Source organism: Miscanthus floridulus, chromosome 8 (genome assembly GCF_019320115.1).
Source record: "Miscanthus floridulus cultivar M001 chromosome 8, ASM1932011v1, whole genome shotgun sequence".
In the NCBI taxonomy this organism is placed as follows: Eukaryota; Viridiplantae; Streptophyta; class Magnoliopsida; order Poales; family Poaceae; genus Miscanthus; species Miscanthus floridulus.
Window position 1 is genome coordinate 196,400,381 of NC_089587.1, and position 14,151 is coordinate 196,414,531.

Below are 14,151 nucleotides of genomic sequence, written 5' to 3' on the forward strand. Positions count from 1 at the left end.
TGTTCAATTTTTTCATCTTTTCCAGACGTATATTGCAAGCATTTTGATATAGATGTTGCATATGTTTTCACACATATGTTGCAACTATGTGTTCCAAAATGTTTCATCTATTTCAGTCTTCTATTGCAGCAAGTGTTTTCATGTTGCAAGTGTTCTATCTAGATGTAGCATATGTTTTCACACATATATTGCAAGTGTATATTCCAGATGTTTCATCTACGTATGTTGCATTCAAGTGTTTCATGTTGCACATGTTTCTTGTTGAGTCAGGGGCGCAGCAAGCCGGTAGCCGGACGTGGCGTGCGGCGCGCTGGGACCAGCAGTCCGGGGTGCGTTTGCGGGAGCGGGGCGAACAGATGGGGATGGGGGGGGGGGGGGGGGGGGGGTGTTTAAGTGTGGGGTAGGCTTGTCATGCGTGCGTGCAGGCGTCCGATCTGTGCGCTAGCATTTCCCTTGCAAAAGAGCCGCTGCTTGCATACGACGCCTATACGCGGCATGGATGGATGGATGGATGGAGGATGAGGCTATGCATATCCATGCAGCATCCTGCCACACGCTGGATTTCACAATGATTCCGGCGACCATATATATCTGGGGACCTGACGACCAGGCCAGGTCGCACTTGCACCTATATATCATGACCCTGCAAAGCCATCAGCCATGCCTTTCTTCTCTCTGAAGATGAAGAGAAAACCACGCCCGAATTAATGGTGCTTTGTTTGGGAGCCCGTGTTCGTTTTCGGTCGTCAGTGCAGCAGGTGCCGGTGCGCCTGTTCCACAATCATTAGCGTGCATGAACGCAGGGTGTACATGCAAACTAATGGTGTGTGTTTGCCGCTAGCTCTTCTTGTCCTGTCAGCTAGACGTCAGCCGGCCGGAGCAGTACCGTACGTCTCTAACGTTACTTAGCAGCAGGCAGTACGATCTTCATAACACGCATGACGCATATATTGGCCGGCCAACTGGAGTGGTCATATACAGTACATTGCAGTCATGCCTGTGTGCTTGTTTTCTTTCTGCACTTCAGCATGCATGGTTAATAACCACTGCAAGATATCAGGAATTCACTGGAGCAGGTATATATATATAGCATACACGCAGAAATAAAACGTGCTAAGTGAAAAAATAAGTGTAGCTTTATTTGACATAATACTACATGACCGCATACATCGACGGATGGATCATTTGCACGGTGGCGGATGATCACATCGGATTACATACATGCATGATGGGTAGTACGCATGCATGACACGGGTTCATCGATCGCGTTGGGTCATCCATCCGTTAAAACTGAAGATCGAGATATATTGCCCTCAATCGACCTCGCTGCATCAACTCAGAACTACTTAACTGCGAGATTCGCCGGCAGCTTCAATCGTGGTCGTAGTTGGGACAGATAGATTCATCAGAAGGAGCTGAAGCAATCGGTGTGGTCGGCGGAGGAGGCGTCGTCGCTGCAGGGAGAGTGCGTGTGGCGGCCCTCGTACGTGGTCATCACCATGCGGCAGTCCGTCGACAGCCGCTCCACCCGTTTCTTCACGCGGCAGTTGCTGTGAGTGCACCGGAAATAGCTCCTGCATAATGCACATGACATGCCAAGCGCGAAACAAGGCGCGCGCCGGCGTTAATCAGATATATAGAGGATACCTTCTATAATATATATATATATATTGAACAGCAATTAAGCTCCCTCAGGCTTGGGCCCATACATATTTCGGCATGTTCATGTTTCACATCTAATAAGTCGTCTCGATCAGATTCACATTTCTCCATAGTAATTAAAGGAAACATACAAAATTCATATATTTTTTCAGGCAAGATGACTAATATGATACGTATTTAGTTATTTACTTAGATATATAGTCTCTACTAGCGAGACAACGTATTGATCTTTAAATTTTAATTTCCCTACTCTAAATAAGATACATGCATGCAAATTTATCCATGATAGGAGCATTTACCTGCCATATATAGATATATTTGATCATTACCTGGGTTATCATATATTTCTGATTTTCTTCTTCTCTCAACTGATACGTAGTTTATTATTCATCAAGACCTGTAAGTTATTAATTGTCATGTATAAACATTATTATTAGGGCTGGCTAGTTGTTTGCCCCTTAGCTAGGGATAACCATCTAATTAACAAGAGAGCTAATAGCAGTACATTGCTAGGGATAGCTGAGGCTACAGATCTGCACTTGCTAACATATAGTTAGCACGCTAATTTTTAGCTGCGGCTAACAGTTAGTTTTAGCCGATCTAAACAGGCTCTTGGAGGCCTTGTTTGGATGTTGTCGGATTCATCTCAATTCACATGTGCGGGGGTAGATTGGAGTGGAATTTAGTTTAAGTTCCACTCCAATCAATCCCAACACACATGGATTAATGTGAATCCGACTACATCCAAACAATGCCCGAGGTGAAACATTGGCCACTACTTTACCTATATATTTGAACAAATTATATGATGCCTTGTAATTTCAAACAAAAGGAAGCAGTTATAATCTAAAAAAGGTATGAGATAATCAAAGCGATTTTTAAAAGATGAATCTATGCATGATTTTTACGCTTGCAAACTGAATACTTTGAAAACTACTATAAAACAGTCAAGTTTCAAAAGACTGATTGGATATTGGTCAAAGCATCAAGTGACCAGAGGTAGTTCATACAGTAGAAATCAACTTAATTAATTCTGTGTTTCGAAGTGTTAAATTTAGGGGTGTTTGGTTCTTTAGTCGCTTTCTAAAATTCATGTCACATCGAATGTTTAGATACTAATAAGGAGAATTAAATATAGATTAATTATAAAACTAATTACATAGATGGAGGCTAACTTGTGAGATGATTTTTTAAGCCTAATTAATCTGTCATTAGCACATGTTTACTGTAGCACAACGTTGTCCAACTCATGAACTAATTAGGCTTAAAAGATTCGTCTCGCAAATTAGTCGCAAGTTGTGCTAATTAGTTTCATAATTAGTCTATATTTAATACTCCATTCATGTATCCAAACATTCGATGTGACAAGAATTTTAGGAGCGTCTAAAGAACCAAACATGACCATCTATTAAGGCATTTCTTTTGGCAATAATAATCAAGATTGTAGTATTCAGACCCTGTGCATTTGTAGGTTACACCAAATTAAATGATTATCATCGTGGTGCATATATATAGATCTCTTAGCTAGGTTAGCTCGATCTAGCTAGCTATATATGTGTGTGCATCTGATCTTTGAAGAAACACAACTACACAAGCTAGGATCTAGAGACTGTGGGACAGTTCTGATACACCTGTCTGTGTGTGCATATATGTGCATGTGCACACACTTCATTCGTACCTGTTTGCTGTAGCCTAGGGTAGACCAGGCATGGGACACTATCATCTGAAAGACTGAACTTCTGATCCACTATCTAATTAAGTGTCTATCCCACCTATACGGTTCAGAACTAACTCGACCGATCAGCCATTAATATGCACTGGCACATCTTTTTTTCGTTTCCCACTCTTTGGTTTTCTTCTTCAACATATATGATGCTACCTCTTGCAATAATTTCACTCATTATACAATTCGCTATATGCTCAATTAAGAAGTCTAATATATCACTTAAATAAATTCTAGAGGAGAAAGAAAACCGTAAGATAGAATAATAGGAATTAAATCACAAACTACTAGCTAGTTGTTATTAGCATAAATGTGTTTGTAACCGTGTTAAAGGAGAACATTATTCGTCCTATATATATAGTAGTATGATTCTGCAAAAATAGAGATGAAATGTAACTCGAATTAATTCTAGCATGCATTTGGAGTGAAGCAAACATACTTGTTATTGGATCCTTATAAAATTAATCATCTAAGGTTTACTTGTTAATCTGCTAGCTTCCACATATTTTTTGATGAACAGATTCCACATATTCATAACCAACAAAAGAAAAGCATGGCATGCCGCATGCATGCATGGAGTGTGTACAATTAGTAGAGCTGGTCATGGATAACAACCTCTAAATCAAATTAATTCATGGAATATGATTTGGATTATTGCAGATACCTTGGGTGGAGGCTGTTCTTGACAACCTTCTGCCCGTACTTCCTCCACTTGTAGCCATCATCCAGTACATCCACGTCGCTTCTGGTCTGGAAGCAAAACCTCGGTTCCCTCATCTTCCTCCTCACCTTCATCTTCCCTCTCTCCGCTATCGTCGCAGCTGCTGAGCCCTTCCACCTGCACAATCACACGCCACTTCCCCACTTAGCTTCACACACCATCAAACCGTACCCTAATTAACTATAGCCAATAAAGTTTTCAGAAACATTTACAAGAGAGCATACCATGTGCTATTACTCTCGTTGCAACCTAATTTAGTAGTCACCGAGGTGCAGACCTGCGGAAGAACGAAACCTCTCATAAGAAACAAGCAAGAAAGGTCGCCGACGACAGAAAAGCTTCAAGCTAAGCTAGATCACCTCACCTCCTCAGCGCCAATAGTACTGGGCATGAAACCGGCCGTAGGCTTCCCACCGCATGCTGTTGCGGTGGCGGCGCCGGAGCTGCTGACGAAGGGCAGTGCCGGCAGCGGGTATAGTTCACCACAATGGTCGGAGGAGAGCATCCCGCCATGGTTCTTGGTCTCTTCCTGGTCAACTACAAACGGCATCTGGAAAAGCTTGTTGTTTGGTTGGCTAGGGAGTTGTAGCAGGAGAGGAAGAGGGAAGGCGGCGTAGTGATCCGGCACAAAGAAGCCAGGAAGGCAAGCACTCAACTGCCCTCCCTCCATATATGCCTGCATATGCGCTAGCGATCGATTGATGATCAAAGTGTGGTTCTTGGTTGGGCGGCAGGGGCAGAAAATTCGCAGGATGGATCGGAATGGATCTCTCTCCTTTTGGTGTCAATAACTGTGCACGATAAGGTTGACGATGACGATGATGCTTTGGGGTTAGTGGTGGTGTGGGCTAGCTATATGGCCGCTTCAGAGGATCGAGTACTATGGGTACCGGAGCAAGCAGCTAGCCTAGGCAAGCCCTTTAAAGGGCCTCTAGCTCAAGTTGTGCTGTAGTGTACAGTACTTGCATCAGTACTAGCTGTTGGCCTGTCCCTGCAGGCCCCAGCTAGTGCGTGCTAATTCATCAGCAGCTTTCATATGCTGTCAGAGATCTGCCTTTTTTTAAATTTCTATCTCATCTATCATCATAGATGCGCGCGCTGATGTAATTAATAAAGGGAAACTAACTATATAGTACAATTCGATCATCACGTTTCGTTTCTGTTAAAAGCACGGGGAAACTAACTGTTGAATGTTGATGATCATCAGTCGTTGCATGCATGCATATGCTTCTCTACTACCTCGATCAGCTTTCTTTCAAGCTAATTGCGTCTTCAGTGGCGCTTCAACCGCAGCAAACTAAAGGCTTTTCATCAGCCAGGGCACATATTATTGCAGCGATTGTTCAGCGTACAGGGATAGCACTGATTTGTACCTTTTGTCCCTTGCGATCGATTGCCCAATCGACCGATCGATCTACATGCATGTCCTTTTAGCTATAGGATGCTCTCCTCACAAAAAGAGCATGCACTGGCCGGCCGGTTCACTCGTTTTCAGTATCTCTGTAGCGCGCACATTGCAGTCCGGCCTTTCCTCTCCTTTGAATCATCACCGTCTTGGGTACGTGTTCAGAGTGGGCTGGGTCAGGGCAGGTTTTGCTAGCTTTTCCACCTAACCCTTCCGAAAAAATAGCCACCCATTTCGCTCTATTGCTTTAATTTGCAGGGAAAATATATCTAGACACCCACGTCGATACTTCGCTACAATAGCAGTACTATTTCTCTAACATTTATTTCCATATATATAGTGCCATTTTTCATCGTTCAATGAAATACAGCAGCCTCAACCCTAACCCACTTAGAGCAGCTCCAGTGTTGGCCACAAGCGAACTATGTGAAGAAAATTGCAATTTGTAGATGAGTCGCACCGGTTGATGGTTTCTACGGCTGATAAGCCGGCTGAAGCTGATTAGTTGTGAGAGAAAAATACTTGTACCATGACTGATAAGCCAGCCTGGTAAGTTCAAGCGAATGGGGCGAATTCTTTCGGACAGGTCGCCTCCCACAACTCCCCTATTCTCGCGAGCATTGCTGATAAACAGTGTTTTTTTAATTCCATTCAGTTCCCGCAAGTCGATGCGTACACCGGAGGCAACGAACTCTACTTTTGTTCGAGGCGCATGATTTGACGCGACACTGGAGCTGCCCTTATAATTGTCCCTAGCATACTCTTCCTCCCCCCCCCCAACCTTGATCTATCAAGGTCGATCCAGATTTCATCCTCACCCACATATCCTTGCCCACTTCTTTCTTTTTGCTAACGACATCAATGCAGTCAGCTCGCCTTACGCTACTACCTTCCTGTATGGATATGATGCCATATGCCATCACACCATCTTGGTAGTGCTACCGAGTTGACAAAATTTGTAAATCCTTTTGTCGGGTTCATAAATCCAGTGTTCCTCGTGGACCTGCTTTCTAGCAAAAGTTGGCCCAGCATATCGACGCGCAACTCCTGGGCCGGCCCAAATACCTAACGACAGGCCAGAAGGGCGATCCAATCTCCGACCGGAATGCCTAGCCAAGGAGGAATGACGTCCGCTTCCGACTCTAGCCCGCCTCTCCGATCGAAAGGCCTGGCCAGGAGGAACGGCGCCCGCTTCCAACTCCGGCCCACCTCTCCGACCGGAAGGCCTCGCCTCCAACTCCGGCCCACCTCTCCGACCGGAAGGCTTGGCCGAGGAGGAACAATGCTCGCTTCCGACTCCGGCCCGCCTCTCCAACCGGAAGGCCTAGCCAAGGAGGAACGTCACTCGCTTCCGGCTCCGACCCGCTTCTCCGACCGGAAGGCCTGGCCAACGCCGCTTCTGACTCCGACCCGCGTCTTCGACCGGGGATGCACCGAACTTCTGCTTACAGCTCTTCTCCGACTGGCGCAGTCGGAGCCGACTGGGACCAACCGACCGGGGAGGCCCGCTGGGTGAGGACCCAGGAAACAGACGGAGCAAGTAAGGCGGGGCGCTCAAGTCAACCGTAAAATCAAGGATCGTACCCTATACACCTGCAGGACAGTACCGACAGGACATGTCAGAAAGGTGCCCTGCAACCTTCCAGGCACATCAGAACCCAAGCAGTGTTGTGGGCGCCGACGTTTTGCCCTACAGTGTTATGGGCGCCATCAATTCCCATACCAGACGAACACAGTAAAACCCCCGCATGCCTCTAGGGCATCAACAATCTTGTGGTTGCCGTCATTTGCCATACATTGTGAATGCGGTAAAATCCTCCCACATGTGTCTGGCAAAAACAGTGTTGTGGGCGCCTACAATCATCTTGTATCCTGACGGTGTGGGCGACAAGACTTAGTAGATGTACTCTCTCTCACTCACTTGTAAGGTCGTCCCCTTCATCTATAAAAGGGGATGCGCTCTCTCCCAATAGATAGGTCTCACAAACATGATCCATCGACAACACTCCAACGACTCAAACTGATTCGAACAACCAACGATCGATTCACCCTCTGCTAGTTTTAGACACTCTAAAGCTACACTAGAGCACACGCTCAAATACTTAGCGCACGTAGGAGCTCCCGTCACTCTTGACCCTTCAGTCTAGAGTCCGACCGGAACTCTTGCACCCCCCATCTTTCTCCCTCTCGTTTGTAACCCCACAGCAAACTTTGAGCACCTGGGCTCAGGAATAAAGTCACCGACCAACTCAAACTGGACGTAGGGCACATTGCCTAAAGCAGTATAAACCCTGTGTCAATGAGTGCTAGGCCACATCCGATCACAACGTATGGCAAAACTATAAATATTTATGTGTTGGTCACTTTCTGCACCGACAATTAGCGTCGTCCGTGGGGAAGACATCGTACGTTCACGCTTTTGGTCATCGGATGGACCACTTTTTTGCCATCTTCACCATGACAGGCTCAAGCGATATGACTCGCTTCGGCTCACTGGAGTTTCCCGCACTTCCACCTATTGGGATGTGCTTCCACCCATCTTTGAGCCATCCCAGGCCTTCGTCTTCGGAAGCCTGGACTTCGTCGCCGACCGGCTCGGCGTGCTACACCTCCGCGAGGAGGCACTTGTTCCGGCGCCTGTCCTCCGGACCCTCCGTCGGCTCCAGGACTCTCGGTGACTTCAACGACGAGGCGCCTACGCTTCGCTTCGAGCCCGCATAGGGCTCAAACCCAACTATGAGTAACGTACGCTTTGTTATTTACTCGCTATTTACTGTCTTTCGTCGATTCTCAAGAGGGACCCCTGTTGCCTCTGCCGTGACCGCCATGCGACTGGTTCCCCTATGGCCTCGCGTCCCCCACGGATGCGTACACCTGGGGGCTTCGAAGGATGCGGACGCCGCCCCCTCTCACATCTGAATTCTTGGGGATGGCGAGCTACGCTCCTGCCTCTTTTTACGATCTCATGGATGACGATGTTGAGAGTGACGGCTCCAGCATCGGCGATGTCGCGGCACCCAGCCACCCTCTATCCTGGGAGTGCGCTATGGCAGACGCTCCGGGACAGCCGCCGGTGGTGGCGGAGTCTCTACAGACCCACACCCCTCCAGACCCTCGCGTGGATGGCCTCGCGTGTGCCTAGGCGCACGGTGAGGAGCTACGACAAAGGCGGTAGAACCAGCCACCACCTGCGTCGGCGCGCTCAACGCACCACGATGTGCCCCATGAGCATAACCCGGTGAGCGGTGCCTAGGGTCATGCCCGCCAGGTCCAGCGCAACATCATCGACAGGGGGAACGATCCCCCACAGTTTGCTCAGGCTAGCCAGAACATCGTCGCGGCGGCGATGTTCCTACGTGACCTTCTCGAGCCGAACAACCCCTAGGAATAGGCGATCCACCGGAACCTCTAGGCACTGGTGGAAACCACCGCTGTTCAACAGGCGAAGAGCTCCGCATCGTGCCACCGACTCACGGTCTCTCTCCCCACTAGGGGAGTGGGGACGCACTAGACAAAATCGCTCCATCTGCTCACCGCTGCAGCCACCAGGCATGGAACAGGAGGCCATAGTTGCACCATGGCCTAACCTGGTGCCTGCTCCACACCGACCGCCTATGTGTGAACGCCTTGGACCAAACTAAGATGCTCGCAACGTCATCAACAACTGGCGTCGGGCCTAGCATGACGATGACGTCCATCGGGCGGTGGTGAGAGCAGATGACATGGGCTCTGATCGGGCCATCGAGGGGACCGATGAAACACACCCTAGGCGTGGTCACCGACCCAATGACTAGAGTCCCAGCCCGGATGGCCTGATACAATGGGCCTTTGGCTGGCGCATCCAGAGAGTGCCGTTCCCATAGCGCTTCCGACCACCGACCAATATCGCCAAATATACCAGGGAGACGAATCCTGGTATATGGCTTGAAGACTTCTAGCTCGCCTACCAAGTCGGGGGAGTGGATGATGATCACTTCATCATTCAGTACCTCTCCATCTGCATGGGGGGTCATGTTCGAGCATGGCTCAAATTCCTCCCGCATGACAGCATCTGCGACTGGGTGGACCTCAAGATGATCTTTGTCAGAAATTTCTAGGGGACATATGTCTACCCTAAAAACTCCTAGGACCTCAAGAGCTACCAGCAGGAGCCCCGTGAGTCCCTATGGGATTACATCCGTAGGTTCTCAAAGCGGTGCAACTCCTTACCTGATGTCGTCGACATGGACATCATCAGCGTATTCCTCTCTAGGACGACTTGTGAGTCCCTGATCCACAAGCTTGGCTACCTAAAGCCCCGTACCACTCATGACCTGGTCGACCTCACCATGAACCACGCCTCCGACGAGGAGGCAATTGGAGCAGTATTCAATAGAGGCTAGGACAAGGGCAAGGCCAAGCACGAGGACCAAGATGAGGGCCCCACCACATAGAGGGGCAAAAAGAACAAAAAGGATCAGCGCCGACCGACCAACTCTAAGTTGGTCGCCGTAGCTGATTGCGCGACCAAGTAGCCCCAGCAGGGCTTGCCTGACCACTTCGATAAGCTCATGGATAGCCCCTACAGCAACCATGCTTACCCCATCAAGCACCTCTATAAGGACTACGAGCTCCTCAAGCGTTTCCTGCGATAGGCTGGAGGGCCAAAAGAAGGAAAAGGCAAGGAGGTAGTAGCCAAGAAAGGAGGCACGACGAGCAAGGATGGCGACTGCTTCACTGACCCCAAGGAATGCATCATGATCTTCGAGGGATCCGATGCTGTCTACTCCATGCGCCAACACAAAATGCGCTACCGAGAGGCGTGCGTCGCCGAAACGACCGTCCCCTCCTTCCTTCGCTGGTCGGAATCTCTAATCACTTTTGATCAGAGGGACCATCCATCTCACATCGCCAGACCAGGATGCTACCCACTCATCGTCGACCCCATTGTCCGTAAGAAGCGCCTCACCAAGGTGCTAATGGACGGAGGCAGTGGCCTCAACATCCTCTACGTTGACACCCTTGACGCCATGCGCATCCCTCGGTCGAAGCTCCGACCGGCGAGCTCTCACTTCCATGGTGTGATCCTAGGAGCGCAGGCATACCTATTCGGGTAGATTAACCTGCCCATCATGTTTGGTGACCGAGCCAACTTTCGCTCGGAGGTCCTAACCTTCGAGGTGGTGGACTTTCTAGGGTCTTACCACACCATCTTGGTGTGGCCATGCTACGCCAAGTTCATGGTGGTCCCCAACTACACCTACCTGAAGCTGAACATGCCAGGACTGAATGGCATCATCACTGTGGGTAGCACCTTCTCGCATGCCTTCATGTACGACTACGAGCATTTCAAGCTTGCCACTGCCATCATCAACTCGCTCGAGCTTCCATGGCTCGGGGAGTTGTCGGCCCCAACAGTCTCGGACTACAACAAACCAACCTCCTCAACGACCTTCCACCCACTCGAGGAAACCAAGGCAGTGGGGATTGACCCCACTGATCCAACCAAAATGGTGCGGATCAGGACCCAGCTCTTAGCCAAATAGGAATGCGAGCCTGTCGACTTCCTGCGCGCTAATCATGATGTCTTTGCATGGAAACCTTCTGATATGCCAGGCATACCATGGGAGGTCGCCTACGCCGCTTTGATAATGAGAGGCATAGGGCCATAGGCGAGGAGGTCACCAAACTCTTGGCAACCAAATTCACCAGAGAGGTATTCCACTCCGATTGGCTTGCCAATCCTGTTCTTGTTAAAATGAAGACCGGGGAAAGGAGAATATGTATTGATTATACTAGACTCAATAAAGCGTGTCCAAAGGATCACTTTCCTTTGCCGCGCATAGACTAGATAGTCGACTCCACCTCAGGATGCGAGATCCTCTCCTTTCTAGATGCTTACTCAGGCTATCACCAGATCACGATGAAAGAGACTGATCAACTCACGATCTTGTTCATCACTTCGTATGGTTTGTACTGTTATGTAACTATGCCCTTCGGTTCGAAGAACACTGGCACCACCTACCAAAGGTGCCTTCAGCAATGCTTCGCTGATCAAATCGACCCGCTCGATCAGCTTGATCAAGCTAAGCTACCGAAACCAGCAATCACCATCTATGTTGATGACATAGTGGTCAAAATGGCTCAAGCTTGTGACTTGATCATAAACTTGGCCGCGACATTCGTGAACCTCCGAAGGTTCAACATCAAATTAAATCCCAAAAAATGTGTTTTCGGGGTTTCGAAGGGGAAGCTGCTTAGATACATCATGTTTGAACATGGTATCGAGGCCAACCCTAAAAAAATCATGGCCATCTCCAATAGGGCCCTATATGCAACGTCAAGGGCATACAAAGGCTCATCGGCTGTCTGGCCGCCCTGAGTTGGTTCATCTCCTGGCTCAGCGAGCGAGGGATGCCTCTCTACAAGCTACTCAAAAGGACAAACATGTTTGTCTAGACTGAGGAAGCACAGTAGGCTTTGGAGAGCCTCAAAGCATCACTGACATCGGCCCCAATTCTCGTCGCTCCCGAACGGGGAGAACCCCTCCTCCTCTATGTCACGGCAAGCAACCACGTGGCAAGCGCCGCCCTAGTCATCAAAAGGGAGGAGCCAAGACACCACCTTAAGGTCCAACGACCCGTATACTTCGCTAGAGTGGTACTCACTGACCCCAAGGTTTGGTACCCCTAGGTGCAAAAACTCCTATACGCTGTGCTGATGGTGACCTGAAAGCTCCTGCACTACTTCACCGACCATGAAGTCATGGTCGTCACTTCATACCCGCTCAGAGACATTATCCACAACTACAATGCCTCAAGATGGATCTCCAAGTGGGCACTCAAACTCATGGGCCACGACATCAGGTATATCCCCCATACCGCTATTAAGTCTTAGGCTCTCGTGGATTTTGTCGCCTAATGGATGGAGGTCCAGTTACCGACCCCAGACATCACCCACGAGTACAGGATGATGTACTTCAATGGGTCCGTAATGGTGCTTGGCTCGAGGGCTAGGGTGGTTCTGATCTCCCTAGATGGGAGTAGTTTTCGCTATGCCATCCGCCTTCATTTTTCGGCCTCAAACAACACCGTAGAATACGAGGCCCTCATCAATGGACTGAGCATCACCATCGAGCTTGGAGCTACGTGACTCTACGTTCATGGTGACTCGGAGCTAGTCGTCGACCAGGTCATGAAGGAGTCCTCCCGCAAAAGCCCCCTCATGGCAGCATACTACCAAGAGGTGCGAAAGCTCAAGGACAAATTCTAGGGGATTGAGCTGCATTATGTCCCCCAAAAAGACGACGATGTCGCCAATTTTCTCACAAAAATTGGCCGCTAGGCGGGATTCGTCTTCGAGCGGGGTCTTCATCAATGACCTCCATGAGCCATCTGCCCGCATCATGGAAGGTCTGATCTAGACATATCTCGACGCCAACCCAGTGCTCAGGGGCTCCTACCCCAATGCTAAACTAGCACTTGGGGGCTCTGACCCCAGTGCCTCCATGATGATGTCGCCCACTGATGTCGCCATGTTGGCACTCGATCAAACTGACTGGCGAGCGTCGCTACTTCGCCTACCTCCTTAAGGAGGTTCTCCCACCCAAAAGAACTAAAGCTCAACAGATCGCTCGATGCGCCAAGACGTTCATCGCCATGGGTGTTGAACTCCACAAGCGAAGTCCATTAGGGGTACTCATGAAGTGCATCCCTACCAACCAAGGGAAACAACTCCTCCTCGAGGTCCATGCCAGAATCTGCGGACATCACATAGTCCCAAGGTCGCTGGTCAGAAAATCCTTTCACCAAGGTTTTTACTAGCCCACCACACTACGAGATGCAGAGGAGGTCATCCGTAGGTGCAAGGGATGCTAGTTCTATGCTCAGCAAACTTATTTTCTGGCATAGGAGCTCCAAACCATCCCCATCACCTGACTGTTCGTGGTCTCAGTGGAGGCAAGGCCCCCGAAGATAGTGGCGACCACCTTATCGTGGTCCTAAAAGGCATTGTTGGTGCCCCTAGGTGGTCGGTGACCTCTAGCTCCATCATTGGCGTTGTCATCGAGCCTCTTGTCCTGAAACTCCTTAGCCAAACCAATGCAGTCCTTCATCTTGTGTTTGGCATTCTTATGAAGAGGGCATGGGTCGTCGAGGATCTTTTGGTACTGTTCATCGTAGTTGCACTTGTTGCAAGGTTGACTGATGGCGGCGACTATGTGGTCTGGTCGGCGGTAGCGATTTTGGCCAGGCCTAGGTCCTCCTGTCTGATCACGACTGCTGTTGCAATGGTAGCTACGGTCGTCGGGGCAGCGGTCGCTATGGCGTCGATCGTCGGGGCGGTCATCGTAGTGGTGAGACGGGCGATGAGTGCCTGCATCCTCGTTGAAGTGCGCCTCGGCTTCCTCGGTGTCGGCGTACTAATTGGCCATAGTTATCATCTCACCCATGCCGGTGGGCGGCTTGCGGTTGAACTTGGAGCGGAGCTCTCGATGGTGGAGTTCTTGGATAAAGGCAGTGTTGACCTCAGCTTCCATGATGTTGGGAATAGAGTTCCTCATCTCAGAGAAACATTAGATGTAGCTGTGGAGGAGCTCGAACGGCTTTTGGTTGATGCAGCTGAGATCATGCTTGGTGCTGAGTCGAGTACACGTGGCCATAT

General features: G+C 49.3%; 1 protein-coding gene across 1 annotated transcript; it reads right to left on the reverse strand.

Annotated features, from left to right (window-relative positions):
• Window positions 1–1,101: 1,101 nt before the first annotated feature.
• On the reverse strand, window positions 1,102–4,964 carry LOC136474478 (probable WRKY transcription factor 12). The gene is made up of 4 exons (XM_066472046.1): window positions 4,471–4,964; window positions 4,331–4,383; window positions 4,050–4,223; window positions 1,102–1,574 (listed from the first exon to the last, which is right to left on the reverse strand). The coding sequence occupies exons 1-4, from the start codon at window positions 4,786–4,788 to the stop codon at window positions 1,406–1,408; spliced, it is 714 nt and encodes a 237-aa protein (XP_066328143.1). The 5' UTR covers window positions 4,789–4,964; the 3' UTR covers window positions 1,102–1,405.
• Window positions 4,965–14,151: the final 9,187 nt, after the last annotated feature.

Bases quoted from the DNA above. Each gene is read 5' to 3' on its own strand.
- LOC136474478 (XM_066472046.1), bottom strand. From the start codon at position 4,788: ATGCAGGCATATATGGAGGGAGGGCAGTTGAGTGCTTGCCTTCCTGGC. The intron at 4,224-4,330 runs GTATGCTCTCTT...GTGATTGTGCAG, and splicing joins AACGAGAGTAATAGCACATG to GTGGAAGGGCTCAGCAGCTG. The intron at 1,575-4,049 runs GTATCTGCAATA...TGCATTATGCAG, and splicing joins AAGAACAGCCTCCACCCAAG to GAGCTATTTCCGGTGCACTC.